The sequence below is a fragment of the Mustela lutreola genome, chromosome 3 (genome assembly GCF_030435805.1).
Source record: "Mustela lutreola isolate mMusLut2 chromosome 3, mMusLut2.pri, whole genome shotgun sequence".
Taxonomy (NCBI): domain Eukaryota; kingdom Metazoa; phylum Chordata; class Mammalia; order Carnivora; family Mustelidae; genus Mustela; species Mustela lutreola.
This window is the reverse complement of record NC_081292.1, coordinates 16,316,205-16,331,971: the sequence shown is the minus strand read 5'-3', so window position 1 is coordinate 16,331,971 and position 15,767 is coordinate 16,316,205. Positions and strand designations below refer to the sequence as shown.

The window sequence follows — 15,767 nt, the reverse complement described above, 5'->3', positions numbered from 1 at the left end:
AGGTAAGTGAGGAGAAACAGCAAAATACCAGCTGGGTCTCTTCATAGTCCCATTTAAGTTCTGAGTGGACCCATGATTTCTGGTGGGGCTTCATGGTTTCTGCAAATGTAGACTTGTCTGAAGATCTTATTGGGTCACCCTGACACGGGTGTTTTGGTCCCCATCCCCAGGGTGGAAGAGGAGGCTGGTCAGCTTCCAGGATAACTCAGGGTGTGTGTGTGTGTGTGTGTCCTCAGATGTCTGAATGACTCGACGTTACTATTACAGTGTTATTTAGTTTTTCTTCTTCTTTTCAGAAAGGGGATGTTTGGGCTCAAGTTGAAGAAGAAGAAGAAGAAAGCAGAGACAGGGCTAATCCTAGCCAATAAGGCTGCCCAAGGTAAGGCTTTTGGGGGTGGGGGAAATGCACTGCCCTGCAGCCTACAGGTCTCATGGAGCTGAGTCCTCCAGGCTGAGAATGGAACTCTCCCTCCATGGGAGCAAGGCGGGACGTGTGCTGCCTGCTGGGTCTTCAGGCCCTGCTGCTCTCGCAGGAGTGGCATCCATCCCAGGACTGCTGGTCACCTGGTCACTGGGCCAACTAGGGTGGGGTGGACCCCTGCTGGGCCGTGGAAGAGGACCCTAGGGAGAGGCTGCAGCAAGGTTCAAGCTCCTGTTTCTGTCCTGATTTGCTCCCTGGCCCAGGAATCTCAACACATCTGTGATTCTCAGTTTCTCCCTCTGTGAAGTGGGCACCATGGGGGCTGCCGGGCTGGTCTCTCATGCCTTGAAGAGGATCCAGTGAGAATTTAAAAATAAGAGTGAGGACAGCAACTGCTACAGGAGAGGCTTATTTATTGTCTCGTTCGACCCTGCCATCATCCTACCAACGGGGTGTTGCTATTTATAAACAACAGGTTTACAAAGAAGGTAGTAGAGATGCAGAGAGAGAAAGTCAAATGTGGGAGCTGCTGAGTTTGCAGGGCACAGTGGAAAACGAAAATGCAAAGCCATTGTTAAGAAATTATGAAGTTTCTGGAGGGCAACAGCAGAGGATTGGGTGAAGTGTGATGAGGTCCTTCAGATCACAGGACCCTGTGTGGCTGCACAAACCTCAGAATCTGCCCTGAGACTGGGAACACAGAGCCACGAAGCAGTGAGTGGGATTGGGAGGTCCGTCCGGGCTGTCTGAGATTGCGTCCTCCGAATGGACCATTTGCTTCTTCAAAAGAGCAAACGATGACCTGTCCATTTCAGTGAGGGGAATATTAAAGTCCCCTACTATTATTGTATTGTTGTTTATGTGTTTCTTTGATTTTGTTATTAATTGGTTTATATAGTTGGCTGCTCCCACGTTGGGGGCATAGATATTTAAAATTGTTAAATCTTAAAAGAGCAAACGAATCCCCAAGGTACAGTGTGAAGTGTGCCAGTGGGGCCAGACCCGGCATCAGGAAGACTCACAGGTTTGTTGAGTCAAAAAGGATTAAGCACTTTAGTTGGGCAGTTCTGTGGTGGTCTCCTAGAGGCTTCTGCCCAGTGCCCCTTGACAACAGCCAATGCAAGGCCAGTTTTCTGGACCATTTCCAAACCAAAATGGTGCAGTGGGTCTGCTTTATCTTCACCCCTCTTGCCTTCTGGGGGGGGCTCCTTCACCCTTCACTGCTGCCCACTGTGGGTGTCCTGTCGCTTCGTGTGCCTCTCCCCCAGCTCACTTCCTGCCCTCACATATAACCTACAGTGGAAATCTATGGAAACTCGTTCAAACCAAAGTGTTGGTAATAACAATGAAGTCATCCTTGGATGGGATGAGAGGCATTTTAAGTGGGGACAGGGCTTCAAGCTGCTGACCAGGGAATAGGTGGAAAAGGCTTTTAGGTCTTTTCTGGTATCCTTGAAATTAGGACCCTGCAGTAGGTCCCAGGGCACAAAGTTGAATAAGCCAGTCCCTTACATTCAGGAACTTATGAAAAATAATATTTAGGACACATTTAATAAGTCCCTGCTGCTTTTTAGTTGACATGCATTGTTCATGAGTCTAAAATGTAGGTTCCTTTGCATCTGTTCTATAAGAGGTGCAGAGAGGTTAAGTACTTGCCCAAAGCTGCACAGCTAAGAATTGGAGAAACTGGCTCCCCAGCAGAAGTCATTCTTATACAAGAGCCTGGGTTTTCCTACTCCATGGGTCAACCTCCAGGTAGCGGCCGCTACTGACTACACTGGGGAGGAAAGAACAAGCTGGTGGAGATTTAGGGCAGCCAACCTGAGCCATTTCAGAGAAGCTGGCTCCTCTGGCTCATTCTAATTAGAGTCCTTAGCCCACAAAGCAAACAGGGCAGAGAGGTACCAGGCCCCTCCTAGAAAGCAAATAGCATTCATGCTGCTGGCCAGGGGCTTGCTCCGTGGGAGACTGATAAAACAAAGTCCATAGAACTGAGGTTACTCTGGTGTCTCATTTTTTTTGGCCTGGTCTGGGAAGTTAGGGCTTTTCTGGATGAAGTGTTTGAAGATTCTCCAAGTCAGTGCCTCTCATATCCTTGTATTTGAGGCCTGGAGTGGCTCTGTCTTAATTTCATAAAATTCCAATGATCCTAACCTATCCATTAATTGGTTACCCAATGAAATTACCAAGTCCCTCTCATGATCAGGCATTCTTTCATTTCCTCAACAAATGCTAATGGATGGTCTGCTGAGTCCTGGGTCCTGTGCTACATTCTGGTATAGAACGGTGCACTTGAGTAGGGGAGAGGGAGGATAGCCCTGTGTAGGACTCTTCTGTTTGCCTTTCTAAATCGATTCTCTACCCTTTTCCAGCTGTTCTGGGTCCCAAGAGGCTGACCTGTACTGATGCAGAAGCCAGGTCCCTTTCCAGTGGGATGCCCCAGCAGGAAGTCTGAGGAAGGGGGGAGTGTGAGCTTGGATCCAGTGGCTGGATGTGTCCCTAAACGGAACAGTTGTAGGGAAGCTGACTCGGTCTGACTTCCTCTCCTTCCAGCTTCTGGTAACTGCTCTCTTGCTTTATTTTTGGGGTCTCCAAGCACGAACAGCTTGGCTGCCTTGAGCCCCAGATAGCTGCACAACTTTTTGTGATTTTCCTGTATCCACACCTTTGTAAAAAAGTCTTCAAATCATCCTGTTCTGAGGGAGGGGGATGGGCAAGCCTCTTTTATCTACTGAGACCTGAGGAGGTAACTGCATTACAGGTTGAGAAGTGGGCTATAAAGAAAATAGACAGTAGAAATATAACACCTCTGTGAGGTAGGTAATGTTGGCCTTGCCTGGCTTTATCGATGAGGAAAACAGGGCTGAGAAGTTAAGTGACTTGCCCCAAATCATGATGTTAGGAAGTGGCAGAGCTGGGATTTCTACCAAACCTTTAGACTCAGGGTTTTGAACTACACCACGCAGTCTCTTTGGTTTTTGCCAAAAATCTGGCTAAGAAGTGGTTCTTAATCTTTGCTACACATGAGAATCACCTGGGGAGTTTTTTTTTTTTTTTAAATGGACATCTAGGCGACATCCCAGATCAACTAAATCAGAAGCCCTCTGTGGGGCAAGAGGCGGTCTGAAGAATATGTTCACTATCCATTCATTTAAATTTTCTAGACACTCATGGATTCATTTCCTGTAGCTGCTGTAACAAATGACCACACATGGGGTGGCTTAAAATAACCCACACTAATTTTCTCATAGTAATGGAGGCGGGAAATTCACAGTCAGTATCTTGGGGCCGAAATAAAAATATTGGCAGGGCCCCACCCCCTCGGGAGTATCTGATTCCTGCCTCTTCCATCTTCCGGAGGCTGTGGTGGGGTCTGGCCCATCTCTGCCTTGTGATCATATTGCATTCTTCTGTTCTCCTCTGCCTCCTTCTTTTGATACATATGATTGCAACTAGGACCCACCTGTATGATAAGGGATAATCTCCACTGCAAAATCCTTAACTTAATCAAAGACCCCTTATCCAAGTAACATTTACAGGTTCCGGGGACTAGGACTTGAGGTCTTTGGAGTCTATAATTCAACCAATGACACCTTTCTACTCAAAATAGGCCCTCAGGCAGCAGGAGCAGGCTTACCTGGGTCATTGTTATTAGAAATACAGAGTCTTGGGCTCCGCCCCAGACTCACCGAATCAGTATCTACATTTCAAAGCTTCTCAGGTGATTCTTATGCACATTAAATTTTACTGAGGAGGTTCAGAGGGAATACATGACTTGTCTTGACTTGTCTGAAGGTCCACTGTGGCAAGGTCGTGACTTGAAATCACGTCTTTCAATTCAAATCTCGGTTTCTTTCCATAATGCCATGCATATAAATCTACTCTTTTTTTGGAAACAGAAGATGAATATATAATTTTTTTTTTTTTAGAAAAATTAAGGTATGTGCCTTTCTTTTATGTTAAGTTTCATGCTGCAGGGACTGTCTTATAGTTGCCTTGTCCACCTCATGGTGATTGGCATAGTGCGGGGACAGTTGAGGCTCAGACCACCACTGTGTATCCTAATAGACAGTTTTCTTCCTTTGTTTGCTTCTCTAGATGGCCAGAGTGAAGCTGAGGCACCACAGGAGGGGCCTTCTCAGCAGGAAGGTCCGGGAGGAGATTCGATTAATGATCAGGAACCTGTCATTCCTATTCCTGCAGCTCCTCCAAAGAGAAGGTACAGTGTTGGTGCAGGCAGTCAGCACACGTTTGCTGAACACCTCCTGTGTGCAGGTACCTCTACAGGTTCTGGGAAAAAGAGAATGATACCTGATCACTGTCTGCAAGGAGCCAAAGGTCTAAGACAGGAAGACAGAGGTCTGTATCTACTTCTTGTCCTCTATGGCAGTGCGGGCCTCTTGATACCAGTCCGCTGTCAGCAGGCCAGGGGCCCAGCTCTATCAACTTCTGGCCTTCAATCCCCTGAGTTAAGGCCTACTGTGCCTCATAATTCAGGAATGTCAGCAACAACAGGAGACAGACTCAGAAGCTGTCCCTCACCTGTTCTTTAATACATCAAGGTGTCAGATCTCTTAGCTTTGTTGTTGTCCCCAATGTTTATGCTACCCAACAAAAAGTCAGAACAAACTGGTCTTCTGCATGTGATTTGCCGTTATCAGTTAATAATAATCCCAAACTCAGAGGCTTAATACAAAAATTTAATATTGTTTATGAATCTATGAGTGAGTTGGTTGGTCTTACTGTTTCTAGAGAGTTAGGCATCCATCACTCATGTGTATGTGGCCATTTGGTAACACTGTTGATTTTGGTTGGAGGGTTGGCTAGTGGTAGGCTGATCTGGGATTGCTTCACTTGGACCACTGAGCTCTCCTCCATATGGCATTAGATCCTCTAGCAGGCTAGTCCAAGTTTATTCCAATAGTGGTGATGGCAGAGTTCCAAGAGAGGGAAGATGGAGTGCAAGTACACAAAGTCTTTTGAGCCTAGGCTTGGAATTAGCAAAAGTCATTTCTGCTGCATTCTGTTGGCCAGTGCAAGTCACAAGTCCAGCCCATGTAAGAATGAGAGACTACAAGGTACAAGGCAAAAGAGCATGGATCCAAGGAGTCGAATACTTGGGGCTATCAATGCCTTCAGTTTACCATGTTTGTTTATGTCGATTTCTTACTCATGGTAATTCCTCATACACTCCCTTCTTTTTTTTTTAATTTTTAATTTTTTATAAACATATATTTTTATCCCCAGGGGTACAGGTCTGTGAATCACCAGGTTTACACACTTCACAGCACTCACCAAAGCACATACCCTCCCCAATGTCCATAATCCCACCCCCTTCTCCCAACCCCCCTCCCCCCAGCAACCCTCAGTTTGTTTTGTGAGATTAAGAGTCACTTATGGTTTGTCATACACTCCCTTCTATTTCTGCTCAGAATTCTTACTATCAGTAGAACAAATTAGTCATATCATTCACTTGTGGCAATTACTTCATGTGGTAAAGACTATTATTATTAGTTCCAATTTTAGGATGGAGAAACTGAGTCATAGAGAAATTAAGTCACTTGCTCATTTACATTTATCTCTTCCAGAGACAGAGAAAGAATATGTGATACAGCATAGGTATCACATGTGTGGACTTAGATGTACCTGGGAAAATATTATCATGGCTTATGGATCTTAAAGTGTGTTCTTACTTAATGAAACAAATATGTTAAAACTTTCTTTTAATAGATCAAAACTGTTGGCTAAGATCCATGATGGGGAGGTCAGGTCCCAAAATTATCAAGTAAGTGAATAACTCCTCCTGCCCATCCTGACCCAGTTCTTCTTCTGTGAATGAACAGCAAGGTCTAGAGTGCATACATGTTGTTTTGTGTTGTAGATTGCCATCACCATCACTGAGGCCCGCCAGCTGGTGGGTGAGAACATTGATCCAGTTGTGATCATTGAAGTGGGGGAAGAGAAGAAACAAAGCACAGTGAAAGAAGGAACCAACAGTCCATTTTACAATGAAGTAAGTCATAGAGGTGACCAGCATCTTCTCCACCACGCTCCCTCTGTTGTCATCTGTAGGAATGGTAGCGAAATAGAAAAGCTGTGTCCCTCCTCACTGCTTCCCATCACTCATCTAAGCCCTGGCAAGCTCTCTGAGCCTCCTTACAAACAACCCTCTAGAGTCTCACCAAAAAGATGATGAAAAGGTGTGGGGAGGAATTCCTGCTGATATTAAATTCATTGCCCTATTTTCAATATACCCTTTTTCTTATTTCGCATATGCTCACCATCCATTATAAGCTGTGGTTTTACATTAAATAAATGTATTGAGTGCAGTTATAAAGAAGATAAACATCTTTTTCATGAAAGAGACACTAGAAATTTATTTATTAATTTTGAAATAGGCACATTGCAGTGGAAAGTAAAGCAGATGTATTTTTCTAAGGAGTGCAAAAATTGTGACGATCAAAGAGAGGAAAATATCAAAGAGAGACAGAAGTCTCTAAATTTTATACACACTAAATTCTTTTATAAATAAAAAATTACATAGTAAAAAATGGTAAAAGATACAAAGAGTATAGGGGTGCCTGGGTGGCTCAGTGGGTAAAGCCACTGCCTTCGGCTCAGGTCATGATCTCAGGGTCCTGGGATCGAGTCCCGCATCGGGCTCTCTGCTCAGCAGGGAGCCTGCTTCCTCCTCTCTCTCTCTCTCTGCCTGCCTCTCTGCCTGCTTGTGATCTCTCTCTGTCAAATAAATAAATAAATAATCTTTAAAAAAAAAGATACAAAGAGTATAAAATGATATATGATGAAAAACATATGTCCCTCTGATCTTTGATCCCTAAGCTGGCATCCCTCCCAACTCATTCTCACCAAACATTTGTGTATCCTTCCAGAGACATCCTAGACATATACAATGTGCAAACAAATACTGTAACCAAATGGTAGCATTCTATCCACACTGTCTTGGACCTTGATCTTTTCACAAAACAATGTATCTTAGAAATTAGTCTATATCAATACATATAGTTCAAACTCATTTTCCCCTCATTGGTTTAGTTTCCCATTGCATTGATATACCATAATTTACTAAACCAGTCCATTCTCTCATTGATGGATATTAATTTTTTTCAGGTTTGGGCTACTACTTACAATAATATTAATATGGCATAACTGGGACAAAGAATATGTGTATTGAAAATTTTGATATCACTAAATTGCCCTTCAAAGAAGTAACAACTTACACTCCAACTAATAGTGTACAAGAATGCTTGTTTCCCTATAGGCACTTAGACACTGTGAATTATCAAAAAATGCAGCAAACTCTTAATTATTTCCCTAATGGGAATAATAATTGAAAAGGGAGTCCATAAGAAATGAAATCAACAGAAAATAACCAAATCCCATTTGAGCTGTTAACTCCCTGCTTCGTTATCCATCACTCCTGTCTTTGAGGCTCTTACCGTGAGATTTTTTCCTTCCCATCCTACCCATAACATCCTTCCCATCATCTCCATAACAACTTTTAGCATGGGTGTGACGTGAAAAAATATGTATGAAAATGTTTTAAAACTGCAAAGCTCTACAGGTTTGTTAAATGATATAATTAGTATTTTCTTTATGCATACAAGTCTTGGATGTAAATGACACAAAACTGGGCCTGTGTATCATCAGTCGACACTCAAGTAAAAACACAGAAGTTGAACTGAAAACTTTTATTATAGCTTTTGACTCTAATTTTCAAGCCCAAGGCCCACCAGATGTTGAAGGAACCCATTAATAGGGACTGGGGAATATTTTCCAGCCAGAAAAATGTGTGTGGCTCAAAGGTCTAGTGAACCTGTGTGAGGTAATTGAGTTTGAAATGTGAAACTCAGCAGAAAGCAATAAACACTGGAACTAATTTATTGGTCCAAGGAACTCATAGCATTTCATCTATCAGGACAAGGTATTTCATGTGTTTTCCATATAAAAGAAATTCTGAACAACACAACTCTTTAAAAGTTTGAACATATATATGAAAAACTTCCTGAAATGTCATGGTATTTTCTGATTTTCTTAAACAGAAGACATTGAATGTAACGTGGCCTGTCCTTAATCTCCAGGGACTGCCAGTTTGAAGATTTTTTTATTATGATGTATGATGGCATCTTTCGATTTCTACATTTTGGTTTTTCTGCATTTCCCTTTAAAAGCAGGCTGTGAGCAGTTAGTTCTCCCTTTTCTGTTACTGTCCTGTTCATCTCTAAGGTCCTTTCATTATTCCTCCACCTGGAAGCTCAAAACAAACATTCTACAAAGCAACTTCCTGGTCCTGCCTTCCCCACCCCTACCAGTCCCCAAAAGACACAACCCACAGCAAAACACCACTCCATCGTTCTATATCTTAGGAGAATATAGCCTCACATTTGGGAGTTACTCGGTAAAGTTCAAATGGTGAAACATCTAGTACTTGAAGCCCTCATGTGATGACTTCTGGAGAAGTAGAGCCGTGCTCTCAGGCTCAGAAGTAACCAGCTGTCTGAATCCAGGCATGTCTTTTAAATCCTTTAGTCTTCAGTCTCTTAACTGTAGACTATAGAGACTGGCCTAGAGAGTTTCTTCAACTCTAATTTCAATCACTTTCTTAAAATTAGAAGCCTTCCTTGTCCATAATTTCTTCTCATTCTCTTTCTGGTTATTCTTGAGAATGGCCACAAAGATGTTTGAAACTGAAACGTGCTGAGAAAATTAGATTTTTAACTAGATTCACCCCAAATTAAAACCACGCTGAGATATGATTTTCACCTATCATTATTTATAGGTCAAAAAGTCAAGAGAATTGATAATATCAAGGGTTGTCAGGGGTATGGAGAAATGGCTTTTTTGTATGCTGCCAATGAGAATGTAAAATGGCTTGGCCCCTTTGGAAAGAAATTTCATATTATCTACTAGATATTTACATGCCCATAAGCCATGACCTGATAATTGCACATTTTATGTCCATTTTAGAGGAAAATTCATGTATATCCTGTGCAAAAATGAAGATGACAGCATTTTTTTTCCATTTGAAAAAAAAAAACTGGAAGGAATGTAGGTGACCCTAAATAAGGGATGACCTGTTGATTGATGATGCATCCATGCCACTGAGGACCATGCAGCATTTGGTTAAAATGATAGAAATCTATGAGTAGTCCAATAATAAAGTTCTTAGATGCAAGCCTGGAATTTATGGTCAGAATGAACTTTCTGTTTTTTAGTACTTTGTCTTTGATTTCATTGGACCCCAACTGCATCTTTTTGACAAGATCATCAAAATCTCAGTAAGTATATCATTGGTGATGAAGTGGTGGTGGGAGAAATTCTAGGTTTTAGGAACTCTCTAGGACAGCTCAGCCTGCTTAGAGGTGAATAGGTCTGGGAGGGTGAGTGTGAGATGGTGAGTTCAAAATCAACAGATAGAACATGAAATAACTAGTGTGGAAGAATTTGGGAAGGAAAATCTCCTCAAGGAAACCTGTGCTTCCTGAAAACAAGTTATAAGCCACTCTCAAGCCACCATGAATTGAATTGTAGAGTTTACTAATGTGGGAATTTGCAGCATATGCTTCAAGTGCCATCTTGACAGATTGCCATTTTGAGTTGATTTATTTCTTTTTATGAGAGGAGTTGTTAGTGTTTCTCTCTTGGGATGATATTCACACTAATGATAATTAATCACACTGCTAACCCCCTCCTCATTGGTAATGAATAGAGAAGTAGGAAAAGGCATCAGGAAGGAACCAAATATGTCAGTAATGCTGATCAGAAAATATGATTTGGAGCAAGTGGTTTCCATTTGGCCTCTTCATAGCTGCCTCTTAGTGTAGACCTTAGGACCTGCTCATGGGGGGTTGTGTCTGCTGCACAGACCCTTCCTCAGCTCCACGGGTGAATTCCTGTCTCCACAGATCATGTCTGAACAGTAGAGACAGAGAAGCTTCTTGGTCTAGCCAGACACCTTATCCAGGTGGCCCACCACATGGAGGACAGGAATGGGATGGGAGAGTGCCCATGTGAAAGTACCTGCCCAAAAGAGAGAGAATGGGGGCCAGAAAGGATTGATGCCAGCCTCACATCACTCAGTTAAAGGACAGACAGACCAGTGGGTGACAGACTGCATTTATCTCACCAGTCTGGGAAATCACTGCTTCTCCCATGAAGAGGTTAGCATGGCTCGGCATGCCTGAGTGAGGCCAAGTGAGTGGTGGAAGGGTATGTGCTCTCTTCCTAATGGTTCTGAAAGGATGAACTCCATACTTTATGTGCCAATGCAAGACATGTGGAGAATGAGGAAATGTTTTCCTCAGCAGTGACTCCAACTCTAATTAGAATTTTGAAGATGGAAAAACTTGTCTTGGAGACTTCCTTGCTTGTCCTTACCATCCACCTAACTCTAGAATATATATTACATTATACTTATTATATTATACTCATATATTTTACATTATATATGTACATAATAATATAGATATAACATAGTATATATAGGCCCTGCATTAAGTCTTAGGTAATAGTGGAATTATTATATTCTCTTGATCAGGGGCACTTGAAGAATGTGACTCTTGAAGAATGAAAAGTTATCAAGAATCAAAATTCTTAAAAAAAAATAAGAGGCTTTATTTATGTATCTAAATTTTCTTAGCGAGAGGAAGAGCACAAGTAGGGAGGGGCAGGGAGAGAGGGAGAGAATCTTAAGTAGACTACACACTCTGGAGCCCATTGTGGAGTTTGATCTCAGAACCCTGAGATCATGATTTGAGCTGAAACCAAGAGTCAGATGCTTGACCTAGGGAGCCACCCAGGTGCCCCAAGCCAGACATTCTTAATTTGAATCTCAGGCCTGATGACAAGTGGTGCAGAAGATATTTCGGGCCCCAGGGCATTGCCTAGGAATGTTACATTGCATAGCTCTGGCAACCATCTGTTTGGGAGATCGGCAGTGGAGCTGGGTCCTGAGGAACTGTCTAGATTTCAGGCAAACAATTAATAGCTAGATGTTTATACCATAGCATAGACAAGGGTCATGACTCTCTGTGGGACAGTGGATTTTCACACTGAGGACCAAAGCTGGTATTGCTATTTTTCTTTCCCTAACTTGGAAGAAGAGAATACTTTGGGCTCCCCAAATGACTCTTAGGGACAGAGATAAAAGATTTTAAAGGTAAAACTCCCTTTGGAGGGGAGTGTTATATTAATATAAGTTTTCTGGTAGTTCATGAGCTAGAAGTCAATGTGCCCCAAATAAATTCAACATGAGAGAAGAAGGGGGCGGGCACAGTAAGCAGATGCTATTGGGATAGCCAGGCTGTAGTAGACCATGGTGGTGCCAAAGACCATCTTTCCTTGCCAATGACCCCAGGCATACAGGGCCCCCAGAACTCTGTGTGTGGAATTCCTTGAAGTCCCTAGAATCCCATGTGTGCCCACAGCAGGGTACCTGGCACTCAGACTAGTGGATGGATTATTTGAGGAGGTCTCCTGTGTTATTTAAAGACCTATGTGGGCTCTTGTGTCCCATTGTGCCGATAGGGACCCAGATGCCTTTGATCTGAGAAGAGAGCATGAGTCAGGCTTATGTTCTTGCTGGGGCCTTTGGGACGCCATGGTAGCAACTGCAATCATGGGGAGGTTTGGAGTGAGCTTTGTATGTGTGGCCTTAAATAACTCCTCCCCTTGAGCCAAGCTATCCTTACTTGCCCTCAGTTCTCTTAACTCCCCTGTGAAGTTTGGGCAAGGTAGTAAATGTTGAAAGGGAGACTGGAAGATCATCATTTCTTCATTTCCTGAAGTCAGTTGAATTTATTTTCGTTAGTCGCCTCTACCAAAAGGAGCTGTTTAGAAATCCCAAAAGTCTTCCATTCACCCATCATTCGATTAGTTAATCATTCATTAATTCATTGAATGTTTACTGGACACCTATTATGAACAAGGCCATGCATGTGGTGGGTAGAAGAAAGTAGGAAACTGTTTTTGATTCAAGGAACTCACAGAATGTGAGGAAGCCCAGAGACCCTCTAGTGTAACACAGCTGGTATGGGAATCCCTGTCACCACCTCTATGACATGGGGTTTTTGGCGTACTGCTTGGTTAAATCCAGTGATGGATAGTCACTATCTCTAGAAAAGCCCACTCATTGCTGGGAAGTTCTATTATAAAACCTATCCTTGTAGTGAGATGTGTCTCTCTTCCTGTGACTTGGGATCCACATGGGGAACCTATTCCTTCTTGTACACAGTGGTGTTTCCAAGATTGGAAAATACTTCAGTTACAATCACTCCTCATCCACAGTTAAAGGTTGAACTACTCCTGCTCCTTCAGCAGTCTCTCATCAGTGTGCCTTCTGAACCCCGTGCCAGGTCTGCTGCTTTCTTTTAGAACTTCCTCATCTTGATAGCCCTGCATTAAATTGTGTTGCTCTCACCAGCCCGGCCCTCTGCTGCTGACTTCTGATCAGATAAAATATTGAGGATGACCCTTCCTTTGTTCTGACTATTGTGCATGTCCCAAACTTCTCAGAGCACTATGTGGCAGATTCTCTGAGTAAGTTGTGAGCAGAGTATGGTGGAAGTTTAGGAGAGAAAAGAGACTTTCATCTGTGGTGGATAAGGAAAGGCTGCTTGGAGGAGGCAATATTTGTTCTAGGCAGTGAAAGATGGGTAGATTTTCAGTAGACAGAGATGGGTGTTAAAAGGTAGGTTGTACCAGAGCTCAATTTGGTTTAAAAAGATACTTTTCAGAGAGTGAGATTTGTTAGGTATCCTTCAATAGCTGAAAACCTCCTAGGAGGGAGAGGTCCAGGTGAGATGCTCTGGATGCCCTTTTCACTTGATGACCAAATGTCATTATGCTCCAGAGAAGAGTGAAGGCCAGACGAGCGTCAAGGTCTAGAATCCTCACTGAGGTGTCATGAACCCATTTCACAGATTGATCTTCAAAGAAATCTGTTGCAGCTGGACTCACTGCTCCATCTCTCCTTAGGTCTTTCACCACAAGCTGATAGGCAGCATACTGATCGGCTCCTTCAAAGTAGACCTGGGGACTGTGTACAACCAGCCTGGTAAGGAAGCATTTCTTCCCAATATCTCCCTTACTTACCTCCTAGTTTGCCACACCTGATGGTCAACTCATTCATGTGCTCATCCGCTGACCCACTCACTCAATTACACAATTGGAACAACCCTGGCCCTTTCCCACAACATTTACAATCTGATGACAACATTCTCTTTCATGTTTTCCTCCCCCAACAAACTCTATCTATAATTCAGAGCTGTGATGATGTACGACGCAGGCAGTAAAGGTGGCATAGGAATTACACATATGGACTCTGGAGCCAGATAGCTTGGCTTCAAATTCCACCCTGCTCTTTCCTGGTTGTGCAACTTTGGGCAAATGACGACTCCGCTTCTTCATCAGAGAAAATGAAGATAAAATAGTACCTCCTTTCCAGGGTTGCTAGAAGATTAAGTTGATATATAAAGTGCTTCATAAAGAACCTAGCTCCGAGTAATGGCTGTGGCATGCCATATAAGGTTTTGCTGTATAATTCTTATTATCTCTGATTTATAGGAAAGGGAAACTCAGAGAAGGCAGGTAATTCGTCCAAGGTCAGGAGCTGATAAGTAAGAAGGCCGTCAACAGATCTAGATTTTCTCATGAGAGGTCCCTTCTCTTCAAAGCAACTTCGACTCGCACGAGTCCAGGGGGCCAGCCCCTGGGTATATCAGAGTGCAGTGGGTGGGGATAATAAGGCCTGCTGCAGACTGTGGGGAACAGGAACACTTACAACCCACATGAAAGGCACAGTGGCCCCTCAGCTCCCATACCTCCTGCTAACACATGGAGCTGTGCATTCTGTTTTGGAAGACCTAACAGCTTTTTTTTTTTTTTTTTTTTTAAAGATAAGTCAGAGGTCTAGAGCGTTTAAAGTTTGGACTGACAGTGTACACCAAACAAAAAGATTCATGAGCCCCATTTATAGCCTGCGAAAGAATATGTGAATTCTCTACTCCGTTAATGTTCTCCTAGCCTATCCAAGCTAAGAACCTGTCTAGGCAATTAGCACTGAGTGGAAGGCTTTCCAAATACCTGTGGCAGGTTGGAGAAGACAGACAAGAGGGTGGGAACAAAAAGAAATGGGGAAGGAGAGGAGGCAGCATGAGGTTGGGAATACTGGAAAGAGCCACCTCCTGGGTGTTGGACAGGACTGGCTGCACTAGCTGAGTCCAGCTGTGCAGAGGATCTGAGCTGTCAGGACGCTTTTTACAGGTCATCAGTTCTGTGACAAGTGGGCCCTACTCACAGACCCTGGTGACATCAGGACTGGCACGAAGGGGTACCTGAAGTGTGACATCAGCGTGACTGGGAAAGGCGACATCTTGAAGACCAACCCCAAAACTCCCGATGCTGAGGAACAAATAGAAAAGTGAGACAAGGCCCATCCAGGGTCATGCAAGAGACATGATATGTCCCAGGTTCCATCTCTCTTTCCTCCCTCTCCCTCCCCTTCCTTGTGGGCACATGAGAACTGCCAAATTCATGGCTTGTCTACCTGGGATTCTGCTCTATCAGAGGCACCAAGGGAGACAGGTTGTCCTTGTCCTAGAAGCTGACCTCCCAAAGGCTAGTGACACGATTTATCCAAGGTGTCACTAGCCTTTGGGAGGTCAGCTTCTAGGACAAGGACGACCTGTCTCCCTATAATAACCCAAAATAGATAAGCTGTTCCTCAGCTTATCCTATTTATCTGAATTTGGCTGATTTTTCTTTGAAGGAATTATCATTTCAACCAGCGGTTTGTGAAATGGGAAGACTTAATGTCCTTTTTCAAAGTGCAGAGTGGGACATGGTGTTTATTCTATAATTCAAAGACTCGAAGGAATTAGCATTTATTCTTTTCATACCCTTTGCTGCCATTTACACCACAAAGAAAACTCATTTTAGCATTGAATCCTGATCTTTTCAGTTTTTTCTTCTACATCAGGGTCCTTCTTTCTGTCTCTAAACTGCTTCTACCTTTTCTCTCTTCTTCTAAGTGAGATTTTTTGTTTGTTTGTTTGTTTTGTTTTTTGTTTTTTGTTCTCCCTCAAGGAACCTTTTGATCCCTCAAGGGTTTCCATCAGAGAGACCCTGGGCCAGATTCTACGTTAGACTGTACAAAGCAGAGGGGTTGCCCAAAATGAACTCCAGCATCATGGCAAATGTCACAAAAGCATTTGTGGGTGACAACAAGGACCTCGTGGACCCCTTCGTGGAGGTTTCCTTTGCTGGGCAGGTGGTAAGGAATGCTGTCATCACCAACAGCAAACCAGGGCCAAAACTCTGCTCTTTACCT

The 15,767-nt window shown here is 43.3% G+C and overlaps 1 protein-coding gene across 2 annotated transcripts in view; it reads left to right on the top strand.

Annotated features, from left to right (window-relative positions):
• Nucleotides 1–15,767, top strand: part of FER1L6 (fer-1 like family member 6) — a 159,123-nt gene that overhangs the window by 41,095 nt on the left and 102,261 nt on the right. For both annotated transcript variants that reach the window (XM_059165676.1, XM_059165678.1), the window contains exons 2-9: nt 297–379; nt 4,520–4,640; nt 6,152–6,206; nt 6,303–6,434; nt 9,655–9,717; nt 13,415–13,493; nt 14,702–14,858; nt 15,524–15,710. In XM_059165676.1, the coding sequence (XP_059021659.1) occupies nt 297–379; nt 4,520–4,640; nt 6,152–6,206; nt 6,303–6,434; nt 9,655–9,717; nt 13,415–13,493; nt 14,702–14,858; nt 15,524–15,710 (877 nt within the window). The remainder of the gene's footprint in view (nt 1–296; nt 380–4,519; nt 4,641–6,151; nt 6,207–6,302; nt 6,435–9,654; nt 9,718–13,414; nt 13,494–14,701; nt 14,859–15,523; nt 15,711–15,767) is intronic.